This window comes from Haliotis rubra, unplaced genomic scaffold (assembly GCF_003918875.1).
Source record: "Haliotis rubra isolate DU_JTF1 unplaced genomic scaffold, ASM391887v1 Scf884, whole genome shotgun sequence".
NCBI classification, from domain to species: domain Eukaryota; kingdom Metazoa; phylum Mollusca; class Gastropoda; order Lepetellida; family Haliotidae; genus Haliotis; species Haliotis rubra.
In genome coordinates, this window is record NW_025767617.1 from 88248 (window position 1) to 110346 (window position 22099).

The following is a 22099-nucleotide window of genomic DNA, read 5'->3' on the forward strand; positions in this document are numbered from 1 at the left end:
TGTACACACAGCTCTACCTGTTGTACGGACAACTCAAACTGTCGTACTCGCCACTCTATCTGTTGTAGTTGAACTCTACGGAATTTACACACAGCTCTCCTTTTTGTATTGACCATTCAAACTGTTGTACTCACCACTCTATCTGTTGTAATCGCTCTCTACCTAATGGACACAGCTCTACCTGTTGTACTCACCACTCATTCTGTTGTACTCGCCCCTCTACCTGTTGTAATCGCTCTCTACATAATGGACACACAGCTCTTCTCCTTGTACTCACCACTCATTCTGTTGTACTCACCGCTCTATCTGTTGTACTCGCTCTCTACATAATGGACACACAGCTCTTCCCCTTGTACTCACCACTCATTCTGTTGTACTCACCGCTCTATCTGTTGTACTCGCTCTCTACATAATGGACACACAGCTCTTCCCCTTGTACCCACCACTCATTCTATTGTACTCACCACTCATTCTGTTGTACTCACCACTCATTCTGTTGTACTTGCCGCTCTGCGTCTTGTACCCACCACTCAACCTGTCGCCTCACCACCCTACCATTTGTTTTCGCCTTTCTACCTGACGTTCTCACCGCTCTACCTGTCGTTTTCTCCCCTGTACCTGTTAATTTCGCTCGTCTATCTGTTGTTCCCACCACCCTACCTGTTTTACTCACCACTCTACCAGACAACTTCTTGATGTGTTTATCTGCCTTGGCGATATTCTCCAAGAGATTCTCATCTTCACAAAGGTTCTCCCACTCCGCATCGCTGGCTGCAGAAACGAAGAGGTCAGCAATCTTCTCAAACTGCGACCCGCAATAGTTCATATTGGTGCGATTCACGTTTCCGAGTCTATTCTTCACCTTCTCCCAAACAGCATTAGCCTGAAACAATCGTCAGTAGAATACTCAAGATCATGAAATGGTATGAACCTTGGCCGCTAGAGGAGGCGTTCATGAGAATAAAATGGGGTGGAATGAGCTTTTTAATATATGCGTCCTATATTCTCTAGCTTATCAAGAGAGAAGAAGTCATAGCAAACACTAGTATTGGACTCGATAGGATTATATGTGTCATTCCATGCTTTATTTAGACATGTTCGAGAAATTTCCAATTTTTTTCAATATATTATTATAATTTTTAACCCCTTGTTTGTGGTTCAGCATTTTAGGTCTTCAAAATGACTAAACTAACGGGCAAAAGAAACGATGCCAAGTCGAAATCACTGATATTACATAACGACAATCCACCATTGTGAAAAAGGAAAGTGAATTTTGATAACAGGTGTTTGAGCAACATGACAGTTCACTTCCCTTTTTCACAATTGTAAATTGTCGTTATGTAATATTAAGGTTTTCGAATTGGTATCGTTTCTTTAGCCCGTTAGTTCACAATGTGATGTAACGTAGTGGCCTTGAAGGCGTTAAAGTTGACACTGTACCTAGAGCGATGGTTCAGGTACTCTCGGCCACACTACTTACCGTTTCTTCGGAGACATGTTCAAGACCACAGTACTTTTCTGCAGAGAATTGGGTGGATTGAAATATTTCAAGGTCACACTAATTGCCATTCTAGGAAATAGGGGAACAATGGCTCTCAAGACCACATAACTTACCGTTTCTTCGGAGACATGTTCAAGACCAAGGTACATTTCTGCAGAGAATTGGGTGGATTGACATTTTTCAAGGTCACACTAATTGCCGTTCTAGGAAATAGGGGAACAATGGTTCTCAAGACCACAGAACTTACCGATTCTTTGGAGAATGTTAGGGTTTTAAGGTTGTCAAAGCCACCAAGAGACGTGATATCAACACCGGAAAGGTCACGGACACTCCTTCCAAGATTAGGTCCGACCTGCTGGATGTACGTTCCGATCGCCTCGTTGTTTGCAACAGCGTGATCCACCACCTTAAACAACATACAGTGATTGACATGTCCAGCTATAGATTATAAGATTGTGTTTCAGCCCAAAACGGAACAAATGTTTTAGGCACTAAACACACAATTCTTCCTGAAATTTCATGCACAAACATTCGCAGACAACGATAAGATTATTATTATCCATTGGCTACAAGCAAACAAAACGTAAACTAACGGCAAAAGAAACGATACCAAGTCGAAATCAATGATACTACAAAACGACAAACCACCATTGTGAAAAGGGGAAGTGAATTTTAATAACAGGTGTATTGCAATCTTGCACATGCATGCTGTCCATACACCTGTTATTAAAATTCACTATCCTTCTTCACAATGGTGGTTTGCCGTTTTGTAATATCAGTGATTTCAACTTGGATTCGTTTCTTTTGCCCGTTAGTTTATTTGAAATGTATTAGTACAGTACCTGAATTACACGGCTAGAAAATAAAGTTCTTTACTTTAACAAACTCTGAGACAGTATATTACCATTTCTTCGCTGTGCAGAGTTGCGTCCCTTTGGCAGATTAGAAACCTCTGAATGTAGGTTCGAATCCCAGTTCGATCCATTATATATCTAGGTATCGTCAGCATCAATCTTGTGTCTAAGTTGCACGTAAACGTATATGAACAGCTACATTTTGGGCTTTTCTCCCACATTAAGCTGACAAGTCGAGGTGGTTCTAGAATAATGCTCCAAGTTCCGTCACACCCAACTCACTCACTCACAGCTCCTATATTTCAACCACAAAACTACCTTCTTCATGATGAGTCGGCACAGGCCTCGCCGTCGGACACAAACAGGCTCCAAGTAAGTTGTCATGTTCTGAATACATTCTGCTACGACAGCATTTGGTATTTGTTCAACGTAGGATTTGGGAATGACCTTGACGAGGACTCCAGCGTCTACGATTTCTGCGCAGGTGTAGGTGGTGGGCTGCCGGAAGAGGAAGTGACGTCATTGAAAATGGTTTATCAGGTCGACCGGAGTATGAGCATATAGGTTTAATTTGATGACTTGAGAAGACGTTATGGCGTAATTTGTTCTTGTTTTGCTGCCTTCATCTTAGAATACTTACGCTCGCGAATGTTGATTTGCAAATGTCCCATATATAAGCCAGCTGAAAGATAATTCGTTGTGGGAATTAGTTGTAACATATTCGGTAAGGTGGATAAACGTATGACTTTGAGTTATAAAAGAATAAAGAAGCGGACAGGTGACAAAATGACACTCTTCTATATATCTGAAGCACTGGTTAAAGAGATGTTTGATTGTATTATGTTTTACGCCGCAGTCAGCAATATTCCAGCTATATGGCGGCGGTTTGTAAATAACCGAGTCTGGACCAGACAATCCAGTTATCAACAGCATTAGCATCGATCAACGCAATTGGGATACGATAACATGTGTAAACAGTCAGTGAGCCTGACCAGGCGATCCCGTTAGTCGCCTCTTACAAGCATGGACTTCTGAAGACCATTTCTAACCTAGGCTGTCACGGATGATTAGAGCGATGATAAATGGAACTCGATCACAATTGGCTAAGGAATGGGGCGTAGCTGATGAGGGATTTCACTGTTGGACATCGCATTGCAATACCTTTCCCCTTGGTACGTCTGCCTTGTTGATCGTCTGCCAGTTGTTACAGAGGATGTTGGTGGGAATGTTCTTGAGGACATTGTTAGGGAAGCCGCCAATGAAGCGCCCATAGTCCATAATAGCTTGCTGATCCCACGTAAAGCCGACAGCAGTAACGATGCGCTTCAGAAGTCGTTTGACCTGTTGGTGAGATTGGCTTTATAAAAGAACATTCGAGTACTCTTTTTATTTAATTAGTTTATTTCACGGAATATGGAGGGAAGCTCATTGCGTTCACGACAATCAACTCAATCTATTTACATGATGTCATTTTCTTACATCTTTGGGGGAAATCTCGAAATCTGCCGGACAGTTTGTTTGGATGTTCTTCACAAAGTCCTTAAGATCAGCTTCGCTCAAGGTCTTGTCAATCAGTTTCCTGAACGGGGCAAACTTCACTACCACACAGATCAACCTGGGGAAAGAAGATTTCGATATGTCACTGATGACTGTTTTATCGATGTTGGTCTTATTAGAAAAGAAGGGAGCATTTAGCCCATCCGTTTAAGTCGCGGTAATTTGCAGAACAGTGTTGCGTCCGTTGAGCGTGTTAGGCTGAAAAGAATGTACGTGACACCCAGAATAAGTTGCCAGCATATTACCAAGCCGCCAAGGAGCACCATCACATCAAGTTCTCCCTCCCACACCAAGATACACGAATCATGGCTGAAATACCGTTAACTGAGTGAGTGAGTATTGTTTTATGCCGCTTTTAGCACCATTCCAGCAGTATCACGAGACGCACACCAGAAATGGTCTTCATGTACCCATGTATTGAATCGAACCCGGGTCTACAACACACCAATACATTATTACCATGGAAGGTACCAAAGATGCTAATATCAGCCATATGTAAAAAAACTTGGCTGACGAGGAAGTTTGAAATGGCACGACCGTATTACAATAGTGCAATGGTTCGTTGTGGTATGTTGTCTAAGGATGGATTGTTTCTGTGGTAGTAAGAAAGGTCGTATTTGTCAACTGACTGGAACTAGTATGTAAAAAAGCATGAAACTGTTCGACGAGTCCCCCTATTTAATACAAAGAGTAAAGCTAAAGCAACCCTCGTTAGAGCATGCCTCTAAAACTAAACTGTTCGTTTGTTGTTTTATGCCGCACTCAGCAATATTCCAGCCATATGGCGGCGGTCTGTAAATGATCGAGTCTGGGCCAGACAACCCAGTGATAAACAGTATGAGCATCGATCTTTGCAACTGGGATACGATGACATGTGTCAACCCAGTCAGCGAGCCTGACCACCCGATCCCGTAAGTCGCCTCTTACGTAAGCATGGGTAACTGAAGACCAGTTCTAACCTGGGTAAACTCTAACCTGAAAACCGCAAACTAGTAGTTCACACTATACAAATACAAATGAGTGAGAGAATCACACCAAGCAACAAGGTTAGTGAAAACAAAGTAGTTACATTTTGAAGGCTCAACCCACGTCACAGATGATGACGTAGCAGGCACAGATAGGAAGGTGGGTGAAGCGTAGTCGGTGTTCTTATACGCAATACGCACAGACATTGTTTCTGGAATACCGCTAAAAGCGGCGTGAACCTATGCTCACTCATTCCCCTCTATACAATAAAGTCACCTTGAAACCACATGGCAGTGAATAACAACTATGTCCTCCACTTGTAACGTAAACACCATGTGGCATGATGAACAGAACGTAAGATACCTGAGGAAGACTTCTCTCGACTCCCTTCTTCAATCGGTGCCTGAGCAATATCTTGTCTTGTGAATAGCAGAACTTATCATTCCCTGATCCGGCTTCCCACAAATGACCCATGACGGTGGCCTTTTGTGGAAAACAATTGTTATATTAAGCAGCGATTCCTTTATGGTATCTTTTCCTTTTCCCCATCACTTAATTTTTTTTCTTACTTAGATTTCTGAGTTGCTGTTAGTGATCCCGAATTGGTTGCCCACCAGTCGCTGATCTTGTAACCAAGGATACGCAGTAACCTGGTTTCTTTCACATCGTCTACGCCAATAAACGTGTCGAGGTTCGCGAACAGCTGAAAGATGACAATTCGGCGTGAAGGACAAGGTGACTGACCCTGGTCATTGTGGGGTATCTAGGACAGGGTGAACTAGGACTTTGTGTCAACTGTGGGGTGACTAGAACAGGGTGAACTAGGACTGTGAGTCAACTGTGGGTTGTCTAGGACAGGGTGAACTAGGACTTTGTGTCAACTGTGGGGTGTCTAGAACAGGGTGAACTAGGACTGTGTGTCAACTGTGGGGTGTCTAGAACAGGGTGAACTAGGACTGTGTATCAACTGTGGGGTGTCTAGGACAGGGTGAACTAGGACTTTGTGTCAACTGTGGGGTGTCTAGAACAGGGTGAACTAGGACTGTGTGTCAACTGTGGGGTGTCTAGGACAGGGTGAACTAGGACTGTCTGTCAACTGTTGGGTATCTAGGACAGGGTGAAATAGGACTGTGTCAACTGTGGGGTGTCTAGGAGAGGGTGAAATAGGACTGTGTGTCAACTGTGGGGTATCTAGGACAGGGTGAACTAGGACTGTGTCAACTGTGGGGTGTCTAGGACAGGGTGAACTGGGACTGTATGTCAACTGTGGGGTGTCTAGGACAGGGTGAACTAGGACTGTGTGTCAACTGTGGGGTGTCTAGGAGAGGGTGAAATAGGACTGTGTGTCAACTGTGGGGTGTCTAGGAGAGGGTGAAATAGGACTGTGTGTCAACTGTGGGGTGTCTAGGACAGAGTGAACTAAGACTGTGTGTCAACTGTGGGGTATCTAGGACAGGGTGAAATAGGACTGTGTGTCAACTTAGGGGTAGCTAGAACAGGGTGAACTAGGACTGTGTCAACTGTGGGGTATCTAGGAGAGGGTGAACTAGGACTGTGTCAACTGTGGGTATCTTTTATGCTGATGACTCCCAATTGGTGGATAGCTTTAAACCAAGTCCAGACAGTCAGCAGAAGGCCAAGGATAACATGGAGTCGTGTCTCAATGATGTCAAGTCATGGATGACAAACAACAAACTGGTCTTAAACGATAGTAAAACAGAAGCCATCATTATTGCCCCACGTCAAAGACAGCAGAAGTGTCAGCTTTCTTCCATTTCCATTGGACAATCCTCAATCCCTTTCTCTCCCTCTGTAAGAAATCTTGGAGTTTATTTGGACTCAAATTTGTCTATGAAAAGTCATATCAACCACCTATGCAAAATATGTCACTTCCATCTCCGAAATATTGGTTCCATACGCAACATCTTAACCATGGAAGCAACGGCCACCCTCGTTCGATCTCTAGTTCTATCACGCTTGGACTACTGTAATAGTTTACTAATTGGTATCTCTGATGAACAATTACAGCGCCTCCAGAAAATACAGAATCAGGCTGCTCGCATCGTCACAAGGACAAAGCTATGTTCTCATATTACGCCAGCTCTCAATTCTCTTCACTGGCTCCGGATCCGCGAGAGGATTGAATTTAAACTGCTCTCCCTTGTTTATCAGTCTGTTTATAGCATTGGTCCAGCATACCTCCATGATTTAATAACACTGTACAAACCTGAAAGATCTCTCCGCTCCAGCGATCAACTCTTGCTAGTTGTTCCTGTGTGCAAACTTAAAACCTTTGGTGCAAATTCATTTTCTCATGCTGCTGCCACTCTCTGGAACTCTCTACCATCGGATCTTAAAACCTCTCCATCACTCCGAGTCTTTAAGTCCAAGCTCAAAACTCACCTCTTCAAGAAATATCTATGACGTCAACTTTCCTGTACATAGAACCTGTAGATATGTTATGCGCTTAGAGCATGTCCCTGGGTGATGTGGATGAGGCGCTATAAAAGTACTATTATTATTATTATTATCATTATTATTATCTAGGACAAGGTGAACTAGGACTGTGTCAACTGTGGGGTATCTAGGACAGAGTGAACTAGGACTGTGTCGACTTTGTAGTGTGAAGGACAGTGAACCAGATCTCTGTGTCACTCGTGGGGTGTGAAGAGCAAAGTAAAAAACACGGTCTATACGTCAGCTTAACGGTGTGAAGCGCAGAATGAACATTCTCCAAATAAGGAAGGCATGTGTCCATATCCAACATCATACTGAGAAATGGTTCATTGCCATTCACACTGAAACATAACGATAAGACCTTTTGAAGTATTACTTCAATTGAAGTTTCTGGCGATAAAAGAAACTATACAAATAATCAATGTCAGAGCTACATTTCCTATTTTAGGATTTCTACCTGAGTAACTGTCATAGTGTCGATATCGTCCCGGGGCATATTGACCACATAGTTGGCGAAATCTGTCAACTGCTGTGTTGTCCACTGGGACAGTTGACCGTAACATGCCTTGAGCCTCTGACCTATCTTCCTCCGGACCCCAGGCATCAGCTTACTGTAGAGCCTCATGTCCTTCAGACGTTCCTGTTGTGTGCTGCATTCATAAAGTAACGTATAGCGTGACAGAGTAACACACTTTTAACTCCGGATGTATCGAAATGTAGAGAACACAATCACATACAGGTGACATCTAACTGTAGTTGACATAATGACATAAACACCTGGACAAAAGTTAAGCAACACCCCATATTTTTCTGAGTGATCACTTTTGAGATTGTTGGAAATTTCCATGGGTGTTATAAACAAACAAACGTGTGTTTTTTATAGCAGATGACAAAAGCAAGCTATGACAAACTGATTTTTACTGATTTCAAGTGCGTACACTAAAAAAATGAAACTTTGCTGAATGGTACATTTCATCAGAAAAATTAACATGATAAAACTATCCTCAATGCGGATAATTTAGGCAAGGCACTGACCATATTAGGTGTCAGAAATGTTTTTGTCCATTTGCAAGTTATTCTGAGCAAGGAAAACTTAATATCGTGTGTAGGATCCACGGACATTGATGGCTGCTTGGAACCTCCGTCTCATACTCTGTACAACTCTTTCAATGCGTCTCTGGGGCAACCTGTTCCATTCTGCATGAAGTGCTGCTTCCAGCTGAGCCAGATTCTGTACTAGGGGATCACGGTTCCTGATTGTCCTACCCAAAATGTCCCAAACGTGCTCGATTGGGTTCAGATCCGGGCTACACGCTGGCCAAGGCAAGGTGGGGATATGTGGCTTCTTGTCTCAATAACTCGGTTACTGCTCTGGCTCTGTGTGGTCTCGCATTGTCGTCCATGTTGACAGGTCTTGTGCACTGAGGGTGGTTATCGAAATGAGGGATAACAACTGGACGTAAGATAGCAGCCTGATATTGTTGACCATTAAGGTTCCCTCTGACTGTCATAAGAGGCAATTTGCAGTCGTAGGATACACAACCCCAGATCATGACTGATCCCCCTCCACATGCTAGAGTTGTCTGGATGTTTTTAGCGGCAAATCTTGCGTTTTGTTGTCTCCTGACACGCACTCTACCATCTACCATCCGCAAAAGTACCCTGCACTCATCTGACCAGTGGATCCGTCTCCAGTGCACCAAATTCCAGTTGGATCGGACACGACACCTCGTCAATCGTTCACGCATGTGCCGACGAGTTAGTTAAGGCCGTTTTTGGTCTTCTGGCAATGAAACCTGCTGCTCTGAGGCGCCGTCCAACAGTCCTTGTAGAGAGTCTCTCAGATTAGTGTACCACTGGTCTCTCAATTGTGTCGAAATTGCGAAGGGGTTTCGTCTAACGATCCTCAAAGGTCTTCTGTCCTCTCTTACAGATGTCATTTTTGGTCTGCCAGATCTTGGGCGATCCCTCACATCATTCGTTTGTCAATGTTTGTCAATTAAACGGCTTATATCAAGTGGTGACGACCTGTTCTTCTACCAATAGCTTTCAAGGACATTCCGCTGTCTCTAAGTCCAATAATCTGCCATCGTTCGGCAGTAGACAGGCGACATCTTGCCATGACAAAGTTTCAGTTACTTTTGATCTCAGAACACCGAGTACACTGCGATCGAAGTTCCCGACTTTAAAGTGGACTTTTCACTTTTAACGGGTGTCAGTGAACGAAGTTCAGCAAATGCACCTTTGCCATGCTTGATCATCTCTATCCTGCGATAATAAATCTACGAAAGACCATTGTTGCCAAAATCACATATTTTTGCAACGAAATCCGTCATATTAACGAAATAATGACATATGAACTTGGTGTTGCTTAACTTTTGTCCAGGTGTATATATTGACATGAAGTCGCATGGTAACACACATTTCACTCCGGGTGTATCGAACTGTAGTTGACTTAATGGCATAGTTAACTCTAATATATCGAACTGAAGTCACAAAGTAAAACCTCATTCACTCCGGGTGTATCGAACTTCAGTTGACTTAATGACATAGTTAACTCTAATATATCAAACTGAAATCACAAAGTAAAACTTCATTCACTCCGGATTTATCGATCTGTAGTTGACTTAATGACATAGTTAACTCTAATATATCGAACTGAAGTCACAAAGTAAAACCTCATTCACTCCGGGTGTATCGAACTGTAGTTGACTTAATGACATAGTTAACTCTAATATATCGAACTGAAGTCACAAAGTAAAACCTCATTCACTCCGGGTGTATCGAACTGTAGTTGACTTAATGACATAGTTAACTTTTAATATATCGAACTGAAGTCACAAAGTAAAACCTCATTCACTCCGGATGTATCGAACTGTAGTTGACTTAATGACATAGTTAACTCTAATATATCAAACTGAAGTCACAAAGTAAAACCTCATTCACTCCCGATGTATCGAACTGTAGTTGACTTAATGTCATAGTTAACTCTAATATATCGAACTGAAGTCACAAAGTAAAACCTCACTCACTCAAGATGTATCGACACACACCGGATATATCGTACTAAAGGGGCCGAATCAGATTGTCAACTTCATAATTAGGTGACAATAACATTTTCAATTTTAAAATTTCACTTTTTGAAGAAAACTTATGAGACTTATCAGACGTTGACAAGAAGATGGTCGTCCCACGAGTCCCTAAAATACCAAATGATATTAAGGGAAAACAAATTGATCCAATTACAATCATTCATTTGAAGGTTACCATTGCTCTCTATAGGAACTTACACATTACAGAAATTGTCGTCGGCGATCCTGTCGATGTCCCTGACTGTGACGACGTGGGGGCACCACGTCATGTAGTAGACGTCCCAGCCGTTGGCTTGGTGCTGCACTACCTTCTGCATGTACGCCCGACACTTGGAGTCGGACAGTCTGCCGATGATCTGGGAATAGTAGCACATGAGTGAGTGAATTGGATTTTACGCCGCTTTTAGCAATATTCCAGCAATATCACGGCGGGGAACACCAGAAGTGGGCTTCACACGTTGTGCTCATGTGGGGAATCGAACCCGGGTCTTTGGGGAGACAAGCGAACGTGTTAACCACTAGGCTACCCCACCGGGGAATCGAACCCGGGTCTTTGGGGAGACAAGCGAACGTGTTAACAACTAGGCTACCCCACCGGGGAATCGAACCCGGGTCTTTGGGGAGACGAGCGAACGTGTTAACCACTAGGCTACCCCACCGCCCAATAGCACATGAAGTTGTGGAAGAAACCATCAACAACAAATATGGGTAGGTGAGGATGTAATGTTTTTAAAATTTAATTAAGATACAGGTTTGAATGAGCTTTCGTGACCAGGACTCGGATATTGTTCATGTGGAACATAATGTTGCCTCTGACTTTATTAGGAAAGCAATTTCGCTGGACATGCATTTATCATATTGAACCTAGCTGGTAAATACACCTACAAATGCTACTAGCACAAGTTAAGAACCGATTCCGTTATATTGTTAGAGTCGAGATGTGTAACAGATTAACTATAGCATGAACGAATTCGGGGGGTATTTTAGTAGTACATTATATTCGCATGTAATGAATATCTGAACAAGCCTGTGCACGAAGCAATTACGTTAATGGGAGGAGGATGTAGGTTTACTTCCATTACACTAACCACTGATATGAATGCATGAACACAACACGTGTTATATTTGGGATTACACTTTCTCAGTAAAGTACAGATTCTAGTACATCTGTTGGGTTGAGTCTCATCCGGGATTTGAACCCGTACTCTCAGTGTCAGGCACCTAATCGCCAACAGAGTTAGCTATCTAACCCACTGAGAAACCGCTGCGTTCTGCTCTTCTGCAAGAAACAGACATACCCTGTCGTCAAAGCGGTTCTTTACTCCGAAGGCAACGCAGTCGCCACATCGATTGATGGTGGCCAACATGGAGGCTGTTGACACTTGATCCTCCAGAAACCTTTCGCAGTATGTTCCCAGCGCCGTCTCGTTGAGTTTGCCAAACACAAAGCAGTGAGCTGTTTTCTGAAACGGATGAAGTGAACAAATACCAAAGGTCAATATTTATGGATGTCAAGTTCTTCATTCATAAATGTTCTCCTTTCGTGTGTATCACTTCTAAATGCGGTACGAAGGCTTTAAGAACATCAACAGATGGCGATATCAAAATGTTCCTGTTCAGGGTGAGTGAGTGAGTGTGGTTTCAAGCTGCTTTTGGAATATTCCCGCAATATCATGGCGGGGGACACCAGTAATGGGCTTCACACATTGTACCCTTGTGGGGACTCGAACCAGTGTCTGCGGCGTGACGAGCGAACGCTTTATCCACCAGGCTACTACCCAACCCCCAACACCTAACCCCCAACCCATATACAGACATAACCCATCTACCTAATTGTTAGTTCATTGTGGCAGTTAATAAGTACCGAAAATGAGGGCTAGGTGTATTTTACAATGTTGCACCCACCACATTGAGGGCGAATGTAACGAAGGCCCTATGTTCCTGGGACACGTGATCCAATACAAAGACAATGCGCCATCAACCATCAACACCAAACGTACAGTCGGATCCGTATTTCTAGAACATCCGTAAGATTGCACCACCTACCGTTAACACCAGATGTACAGACGGGTCCCATGTTTGGAGAGCGCTCAGCAGCTCAACGTACGGAATCTGATCCCACTGCTGCACGATGTTTACGTAAAGGGTTTTACCGGTTGAATCCAGGGTGGAGTTGAGGAACATCAAAGTCTCCCTCGCCTCATCAGCGGTAAACGGAGACCAGTCATGATCTGTGTGTGGTGTGAGCAACATTGGTTTAGTGTCAATATGTTCTGTTATAAATTGGCGATTTTCTACCACCCTCAGTGACTTACTAAAAGGTGATGCATACTTTTAACCCCTGCAGGTATGACATACCCGCACTGGCTTCATATCTAATTTGCAATCGTTTATTTCTTCAGCAGAACCAAAGTGATGCATTTTGCTCCATGTTTTATCCTATTATTCCGTTTTGAATGTTTACTCATGCAATGACTGAGTGAGTCTGGTTTTACGCCGCTTTTAGCAAAATTCCAGCAATATCATGGCAGGGGACACAAGAAATGGGCTTCACACATTTCACCCATGTGGGGAATCGAACCTGTTGTCTTTGGCGTGACGAGCCAACGCTTTAACCACTAGGATGTTACTACAACGACCCTCATGTAAGGACCATATTTGGCTGATTTGGGGGTTTATTCCACAAGTCACTATTAAAACAAAACATCAAACTATTACTCTTCCCGAATCGAATTACATATTTGGGAATAATATGGACTCACTCGCGCTCTGCCTTATCTGCTGGAAGAATGATCTTTCAGCTTCACCAAGAGTCAGTTCAAAGGCATCCAACTTTGCGTCGGTATCCAGAAGGTCAGACTGACGTCCTCCGGTACCGATCTGCGCATGACAGCGGAGAGACGGCAAGTTCCGGAAGGCCTTGAAATCATTCAGAGTACTTATTGCTGCGCCTTGTTGACCCATTTGTGTGTACACCTGGCATGCTGGAATGTGATATGATATTCATAAACATACATAAGGGTCGAATTGTTGTATATAAAACACACGATGATAACAACAATAGCCTGCTGAATTAGAAACTAGTAAAGTTCGAAACTTCCTTCATTTCTATTTAAGGGTCGAATTATTGCATATAAAACACACGATTATAACAACAATAGCCTGCGATAACAACAATCGAAAGCTTACTGAAGGGTAGAAACTAGTAATAGTAACACACGGCGAAACCTCCTGTGAATTGTAAAGTTCGAAACCTCCTGTGTGTGTGAGTGAGTGAGTATGCAATTTTCCAACAATATCACGGCTGGGAACACCGGAAATGTGTTTCACACATTGTACCCACGTGGGAATCGAACATGGGTCGGCGTGACGAGCGAACGCTGTAACCATTAGGCTACCCTCCTGCTGAAAGGATGAGATATGATTATGGTGTTTATGTCAACGAAGTCCAATTAAATGATTGCATAGATAAGACATCGTCAACGATAAAAATTGTTAATATATGTGTGCTATGTATAAAGCTTATTTTTAACATAAACACAACTCCCTTTGAAGAAGTGCTGGAATGGTTTCTTGACTTTATTTATTTTCAAGATATTTTATCGAATTGTGTACGGAATTTGTACGAGTTGTGTTGTGTGTGAGAAATGCATCTTGGATCGGGGATATACTCATAGTCATGGTTCTCCATTGGAGAAGACAGCCGTATCTATTTTGTAAGCCAGGGCCGTGTGACATTGTATTGCATTAAAATATGTGTATCTACTCTGTCATGTTATATGATTTATGAGAAGTAAATCTTGGACCTCTTAATCCACCGGGATTGTAACAACTGGAGCCATACAACAGTGTTTCGAATGGACGAACGGTTATTATCAGTGTGTGTGGGGGGGGGGGGGGGTGTAATAAAAATTGGAGTTACCTCCCTTAGTATGTCGTTTTACAGCTTTCCCAAACATGGTGTAAATGTAATACACATTAACTTGGAAGTCGTGATACGCAAAGTCATATATTAACCTCTAACTATCGGTGCTGGGCCCCATCCATAAAGCATTCGTAACATTACGACATATCGTTAACGTAACTCTATAGTTTACCGTCGGCTCACGAATGTCGTAGCGCTACGAAACTTTGTGGATCGAGACCCTGACTCTGTCCAGACATGTGACCGCTTCTCAACCAATCAATAAAGTCTTTAATATCTTCATGTATAAATGCATCAGATATAATCAAAATGTTTTCTACTATGATAATCAGTGGGGCAGCGGGTTATTGATATGAAATTGTATTGATTCTTTTACCGTAACAGAGAAATGGCAATAGGCCGACTTATTCGTTTGCAGTGTTGGCAGTTTTTGACACAACCCTTCAGAGGCACATAGAACCTGAACACAAGGCGTACTGATCAAGCCGTGATATGTGGTTGTATGTTTCACCATCGAGTAAACTTTGTTGTGACAGGGCTGTAGTGACACGGCGTAGAGCCACTCCGTAATGGTCATTCAAACACAGGAAGAGTCGATTTGAGGACATCACGAACCTAGGGGCCAAGTTATTGTCATTCTTAGGTTGTTTGTTGTGTTTTCTCCCTGTAATTGCTTCCTTGTGGCAGCTGTGGTTTGTCCGTTTGTTGTTGCATTGTCTTGTTTGCTCTGTTGTTGTTTTGTGGGGCTTGTGTTTGTTGGGGTCTTTTCGGGGTACTTTTTGTACAATTTGGGATGTAGGGAATGGGTATTTTTACCTCGTTTGTGCTGTTCACGCGTTTGGGGTGTTTATGAATTTTTACTGAAGCCATATATCATTAGAACATTAAAATTTATCAGTCCAATTACTATTTCTCATTGCGCCTGTCAGCTCAGTGATGCTCTTGACATCACGCCGCTGGATGTACAATCAATCTGACATTTGGCTTCCACCGTTACCAACATAGGGCACTACAAATTAATTGTGTTTTTTGATCGGGATGGCATATTTTAGTAAACGTTTAGGTTTGTCTGTTTGTGTTCAAAGCCACACTCAGCAATCTTCCAGCTATAAGGAGAAGGTCTGTTATTAATCGAGTCTGGACCAAACAATCCAGTGATTAACATGAGCATACAATGACATGTGTCAACCAAGTCTGCAAGCCTCATCACCCGATCCCGTTAGTCGCCTCTTACGACAAACATGGGCTGCTAGAGATCAATTCTAACCCGGATCTGCACGGGGGAGACGGGGGTCAATTGTAACACTTTTTACGTAAGTTCATGTAATTCGATATTAGTCGACCGCTCACAAAGTTTATCGGCACTAACTAATACATTGGCATCTTGGCTTTAAACCTCGGAGTCATTTAAAGATCACGATCATGTCGTTACAAAGTTATTACGTATTAAATGCAATGACTGCAAGTGTTACAATTGATCTCGAGCACGGGGCAATTGTAACAGGTGGATGGGGCAATTGTAACAAAGAAGGTTCGAATGTAAGAATATGTTTATTTTCCAAATATAATCAAAATGAAATGTGGAAAGATGTTACCTTGATCAATTGAGGTGGAAATGGATTAACATTAAACCTTTTTCACCATCGACATTTAAAATGTTTTTAGTTTAAATTTCTTGTTTTCGTATGCACAAAATATAACACAAAGACTAACACCAAAAACTTTCACCCGAGGGCTGATACTATCAACATAAGACTGAAAATGTTCTACTATGATGAAACTAGTAAAGAACTAACATAAAACCGACATCATAATTTGCTTCATTATCATAACATAAGGGCAAATTACATGGGGGGCAGTTGTAACACAGTGTTACAATTGCCCCCGATGCTAGTAGCCATGTTTCATGTCACGTCACATGTTAACAACTTTGGGCTTCTCAAACATTTCTACTTAAAAAAAAGTCGTAATACCACAATTTTACACTTGAAACGTTAATTTCATACCAAGCAACATTTCCTGCATTAAGAACGTTTTATCACGTTTTGTGAAAAAATTTACTTTCTTATGTAAAAAAGGATTTTTCATCTATTGTATCTCGCCATGAGCGAGGAGCTGAAAAATGCCCGGATGTGTACCGCAGGAAAGCAAAGGGAAATAACTCTACTCACCTACATTATGCTTGAGCGAAAACTTTAGAGTAATCGCCCTTGTTACAATTGCCCCGTGTTACAATTGCCCCGGTCTCCCCAACAGTACGATAACTAGATCAGCCAAACAACTTTTGCAATAATTCATTATTAAAAGTGTCGATATCTTATCACTTCCACGTCGAAAGGTTTTTAATGGCCGCTGGTGGTGATTCACCTCACAAAACAATCCTTGTCTGCACAAATTGTGCATCACACATGCGTGAACACAACTGTCGGTTTAATGGATATCTTTATGTGAGGTCCAGTTTGGTTGATTAATATGGACCAGGTTGTTTTGTAGCTCAATATACAATTCAGGCTAGACTCCCACCAACCATCACCTTTGTTACGCGAGTAAACATGGATGTGTGATTTTAGTGCATATGTTGGTAATGTGACAGATCAGATGGTATTGTGACAGATCAGATGGTAAAGTGACAGATCAGATGTTAATGTGACAGATCAGATGGTAAAGTGACAGATCAGATGTTAATGTGACAGATCAGATGGTATTGTGACAGATCAGATGGTAATATTAATGTGACAGATCAGATCAGATGGTAATGTGACAGATCGGATCAGAATGGTATTATCTCAGATCAGATGGTAAAGTGACAGATCAGATGGTTTTGTGCTTCATAATGAGGTTCAGGCTGTATACTTCCCGGGAAGATTAGAATGGGAACTTATAATTGCCAAGAAATATTTTCAATTCCCAACCAGGCACAAATGTTTTAATGGCTTCATGTAACCCCAAGCATTAAGCAGCTATCAACATTACCTATTAAAGCTACGCAAATCACTTCTGTAACACATGCATTATATGAACTGTGTATTATGGGTCTGTGGCCTACATACTTCAAGTGAATACAAACTTCTATACATTAAATGAGAACCGAGTTCACCGAGTTCCGTTGACCGGGTACTAATGCAGCGTTTAATCATGTTTTAAGGTGTGCATCCAGCCATTGTGATTACTTTATGCACACTATCGTTACTATCATCAGAGGGATTTCATACTGTGTTAAAATGTAGGACACACATATTCTAGGTCTTGTTGATTTGTGATATCACGTCGGGAATTTTATAAAGAAATATTCAGAAATAGTGCAGTGAAATCGTTAAATTATCGTTGAAGACAATGACACCTCAAGAAAATAAAAACCCTTGCGGTCAAGTTTTACAATCTAGCAAATACCGTCAACCTGGATAACAGAAGGTCGGTGGTTCGATCTCCTTCTGTATCAGTAAAACGGCGTTATATTGTGGAACTTGTTGTTTCCCTGTCTTGCGCTCGGCGTTAAGGGGGTTAATGAAGGACTGTCGGCGCGTAGTCCGTATAATGTGCCAGATTGGGGTTCCACGCTAACCCGGATGGTCATAATGGACTAACGCTATAAAACCGGCACTAATCCGTACAAGCTGACACACACAGACACAGGCAGACAGACAGACAGACACAAACATGACATTAACACGCACGTGCATGTACAAACACCAATTCACGTCTCTATTTAAGTGCAACAATCTTGAAAAGGGAGCCTTTGTACAAAGCAGCCTTAGCGTTACGTCAGTCGTAAGTCTGTTATGATATGGGAGTTACGATCACCTTAGCGCTACGATCGCGTTGTACAACGGCATCCAGGACGTTGAACCCCATTTTACCCCTATTCACTTGTAGCAATGCACAGTCACTTATTCCGTCAAATTTCTCCGACACACATTGGTGCTTGTTGATCGGAATAGTTGTACCTAGAAACAGTAGTATATCCTCATTTCAATGAACTCTCACTGACGATCGATTTGGTAAACGTCATGGCCGTAATCGACCCGTGCTATGGCTGAACGAAATAAACACACCACTGGCTACTGGAATCATTAACATGAAGACGGTGGAATTAACGGACATACCTTGCACCAGAGTCGCAAACAGCAGCACCAACCTTCTGGTCGCCATCGCTCTGCCTTGTGACTTAAACGTGTATTCACTGAGACAGGGTATGGCTGAAATGCTTTCGATTGTCACACGGCAGTTGTACGCTTACCGCTGGTGGGGCCCGCACCGATGTTTTATAAGTGTTATACAAAGGACCCGGACGCAATGGCCCAAGGCCGTGTTTCGCAATATACGTGTATATCCCATCAGCAGGGTTACTAAACGACACTTGATTGATTCGCAGTGCCACACACGTATTCTACTGTACAGAAAGGGTGAGTGGGTGAGTGGGTGAGTTTAGTTTTACGCCGCACTCAGCAATATCCCAGCTATATGGCGGTGGTCTGTAAATAATCGAGTCCGGACCAGACAATCCAGTGATCAACAGCATGAACATCGATCTGCGCAATTGGGAACCGATGACATGTGTCAACCAAGTCAGCGAAACTGACCACCCGATCCCGTTAGTCGCCTCTTACGACAAGCATAGTCGCCTTTTATGGCAAGCACATGGGTTGCTAAAGACCTATTCTACCCCGGATCTTCACGGGTCGTACAGAAAGGGTGTCGCCAGTGTCAACAAGTGTCTTGTACAGTCGGGGTAAATACTGTGTAGTGGTACCAGATATGTGAGTGTTCTTCAACCGACATCAGTTAACAAACTTTCATTAAACGGTATACGAATCCACCTCGATATACCGCAATCATATTCGCCCAAACCAATAATTTATCACAGATTGTTCAATGGTAAAGGAGTCGAAAAGCCGTACGTATCCTTCGTAGGTAAGTGTGTATCTAATTCTTGGTGCCCACGACCCGTGAAGATCCGGGATAGAATTGATCTTCAGCAACCCATGCTTGTCGTAAAAGGCGACTAACGGGATCGGGTGGTCAGGCTCGCTGACTTGGTTGAAACATCTCATCGGTTCCCAATTGTGTAGATCGATGCTCATGCCGTTGATTACTTGATTGTCTGGTCCAAACTCGATTATTTACAGACCGCCGCCATATAGCTTGAATATTGCTGAGTGCGGCCTAAAACTAGACTCACTCACTCACTTGGTGCCCACGGTTATATTCTTTATCTCAAATTGCATCATTTTTCCTTTTGCCAAACCTTTTCTGCAATGTTTAAGTGTAAATGAAGCAAGTCTAACTTTCCTCAGGTTCTGAATCTCCCTTCTCACTATTCAGTTTAATTTGAATCGTTTATTTCTATCTCAATTATATATATACTGGACAAAAATAGTTAGGGATATATGTAAATTGTGAAATTATGAATAATTATCTTTTTCATTCATTGACACGCTGATAAAATATCAATCATAAAAATACCAATATCCCTAACTTATTTTATCCAGTATATTTGGGGAACGAGTGTGAGTCAAACAGTGATATTGTTGTGGGACAATTAGTGACAATCGAGAGGACACTGCCCCTGTGATCTGTTACTTAAAGAATTTCTCGACTTAATCTCAATATGTATTTCACGACGTAGCTGCTCTGGATTACCCTTGCAACATTACCCTTGCAACAGTATGCATGATCGTTTTAAGGGTAAACGGTGGAGAGGTTATCAGCTCCTGCTGTCACAAGAATGATCCATGGAAGCCAAGTCAGATCAGATGGTAATGTGACAGTTAACCGTCTTGTGCTTCATAATGAGACTTAGATTGTACACTCCCCGGGAAGCTGAGAATGAGAACCGAGTACACAAAGTTCTTTAGACCGGAAAGCCCTGCGTTATGGTGTGCATTTAGTAGGGCTGCGCAATATAACCGGTTTACCGGTATTTACCGGTTCAGACATACGTATTGCGATACGCTGATCGAAAACCGGTATTTTGACTTGCAATCGGAAAACTTCGTAACACCCGGAAATCTTCGGGTATTTCCTTTTTTCATTTGTGCCAGATATTATTCACATTTTTATTTTATCATGATTAAAAGTTTTTATTAAAGCTTAATCAAGCATGGTAATTTGGTTGTGTTTTTGCTCTATAAATCAAGCATGAACTCGATTATAAGTATTTTTTTGGTTTAAAATACGTCATGCAATATATTGCAATACATACCGCAATACATGCTTTCGCATCCCAATATATCGCAATATGAATATTCCCTGCAATACCCACCCCTAGCATTTAGCCCATTGTGCTTATGCACTCTATCATTTTTATCATCAGGGGGATTTCATACTGTGTGGAACAGCAGGACACACAGATTCTGGGGCTTATTAATTTGTGATATCATGCGGGGAAGTTTATGAAAAGAATATCCAGGAAAAATATACTGAAAGTGCAACAATCTTGAACACTGTGCCACTGCACAAATCATCATAGACTTACGACAGTGGTAGCGCTACGATAGCTTTGTGAAACGGGTCCATGAGGTTAAACTCCATTTTATCCCTATTCACCTGCAGCAATGCACACTTATTCCGTCAAATTTCACAGACACAGGCAGACAGACAGACACACACACACACGCACATTAACACGCACGTGCATGTACAAACACCAATTCACGTCTCTATTTAAGTGCAACAATCTTGAAAAGGGAGCCTTTGTACAAAGCAACCTTAGCGCTACGTCAGTCGTAAGTCTGTTATGATATGGGAGTTACGATCACCTTGGCGCTACGATCGCTTTGTACAACGGCATCCAGGACGTTGAACCCCATTTTACCCCTATTCACCTGTAGCAATGCACAGTCACTTATTCCGTCAAATTTCTCCGACACACATTGGTGCTTGTTGATCGGAATAGTTGTACCTAGAAACAGTAGTACATCCTCATTTCAATGAACTCTCACTGACGATCGATTTGGTAAACTTCATGGCCGTAATCGACCTGTGCTATGGCTGAACGAAATAAACACACCACTGACTACTGGAATCATTAACATGAAGACGGTGGAATTAACGGACATACCTTGCACCAGAGTCGCAAACAGCAGCACCAACCTTCTGGTCGCCATCGCTCCTGAATAAATTATTGTGACTTGAACGTGTATTCACTGAGACAGGGTATGGCTGAGATGGTTTCGATCGTCACAGGGCAGTTGTACGCTTACCGCGGGTGGGGCCCGCAACGACGTTTTATAAGTGTTATACAAAGGACCCGGCCGGACACAGTGGTTGTGGACATCATGCGTGGTAAGGGGTAATGGCTGTGGCCAGTTTCCACTCAGTAGAAAAATATTCAATTCATAACGGAATATTAAGCTGTATTTAAGCGGATTAATACACAAAAACGTTTGACGTCCACTGACGCTGTGTTGCGATGGTTTATTGTATGGTAGATTAACCTGAACAACTCGGATAGCCCTAGTCATAATGAGGTGGGTGGACTCACAGCTCTTATAGTGACGCAGATACAGTTCAGATCGTAAACAGTATTGCGAAACACACGTGCACGTCAACAAACCAACAAGTCAGGCGAATCTACGATGATCTACGTATATTGGAACGCCTTGGGTCGGCAGGTGAAGTACGGCGTACGGCGTGAATGGGTCACTACAGCTCCCAATAATAATTACACGTCTTTACTTGACGATTGGAAAGATACATAGCATTTAAACAACTGTGATCCTGCAAAATACGCAATTACTTTGCACAA

General features: G+C 42.4%; 1 protein-coding gene across 1 annotated transcript in view; it reads right to left on the reverse strand.

Moving 5' to 3' along the window:
- LOC124263470 overlaps positions 1-21521 on the reverse strand; it is a 37118-nt gene extending 15597 nt beyond the window's left edge. The window contains exons 1-13 of the mRNA XM_046698120.1: positions 21413-21521; positions 13190-13411; positions 12474-12658; positions 11726-11890; positions 10626-10783; positions 7793-7985; positions 5448-5581; positions 3835-3970; positions 3517-3696; positions 2996-3037; positions 2674-2853; positions 1749-1907; positions 674-883 (exon numbers count right to left, since the gene is read on the reverse strand). Of these exons, the coding sequence (XP_046554076.1) occupies positions 674-883; positions 1749-1907; positions 2674-2853; positions 2996-3037; positions 3517-3696; positions 3835-3970; positions 5448-5581; positions 7793-7985; positions 10626-10783; positions 11726-11890; positions 12474-12658; positions 13190-13411; positions 21413-21458 (2010 nt within the window). The 5' untranslated portion in view covers positions 21459-21521. The remainder of the gene's footprint in view (positions 1-673; positions 884-1748; positions 1908-2673; positions 2854-2995; positions 3038-3516; positions 3697-3834; positions 3971-5447; positions 5582-7792; positions 7986-10625; positions 10784-11725; positions 11891-12473; positions 12659-13189; positions 13412-21412) is intronic.
- Between the last annotated feature and the right edge of the window lie 578 nt (positions 21522-22099).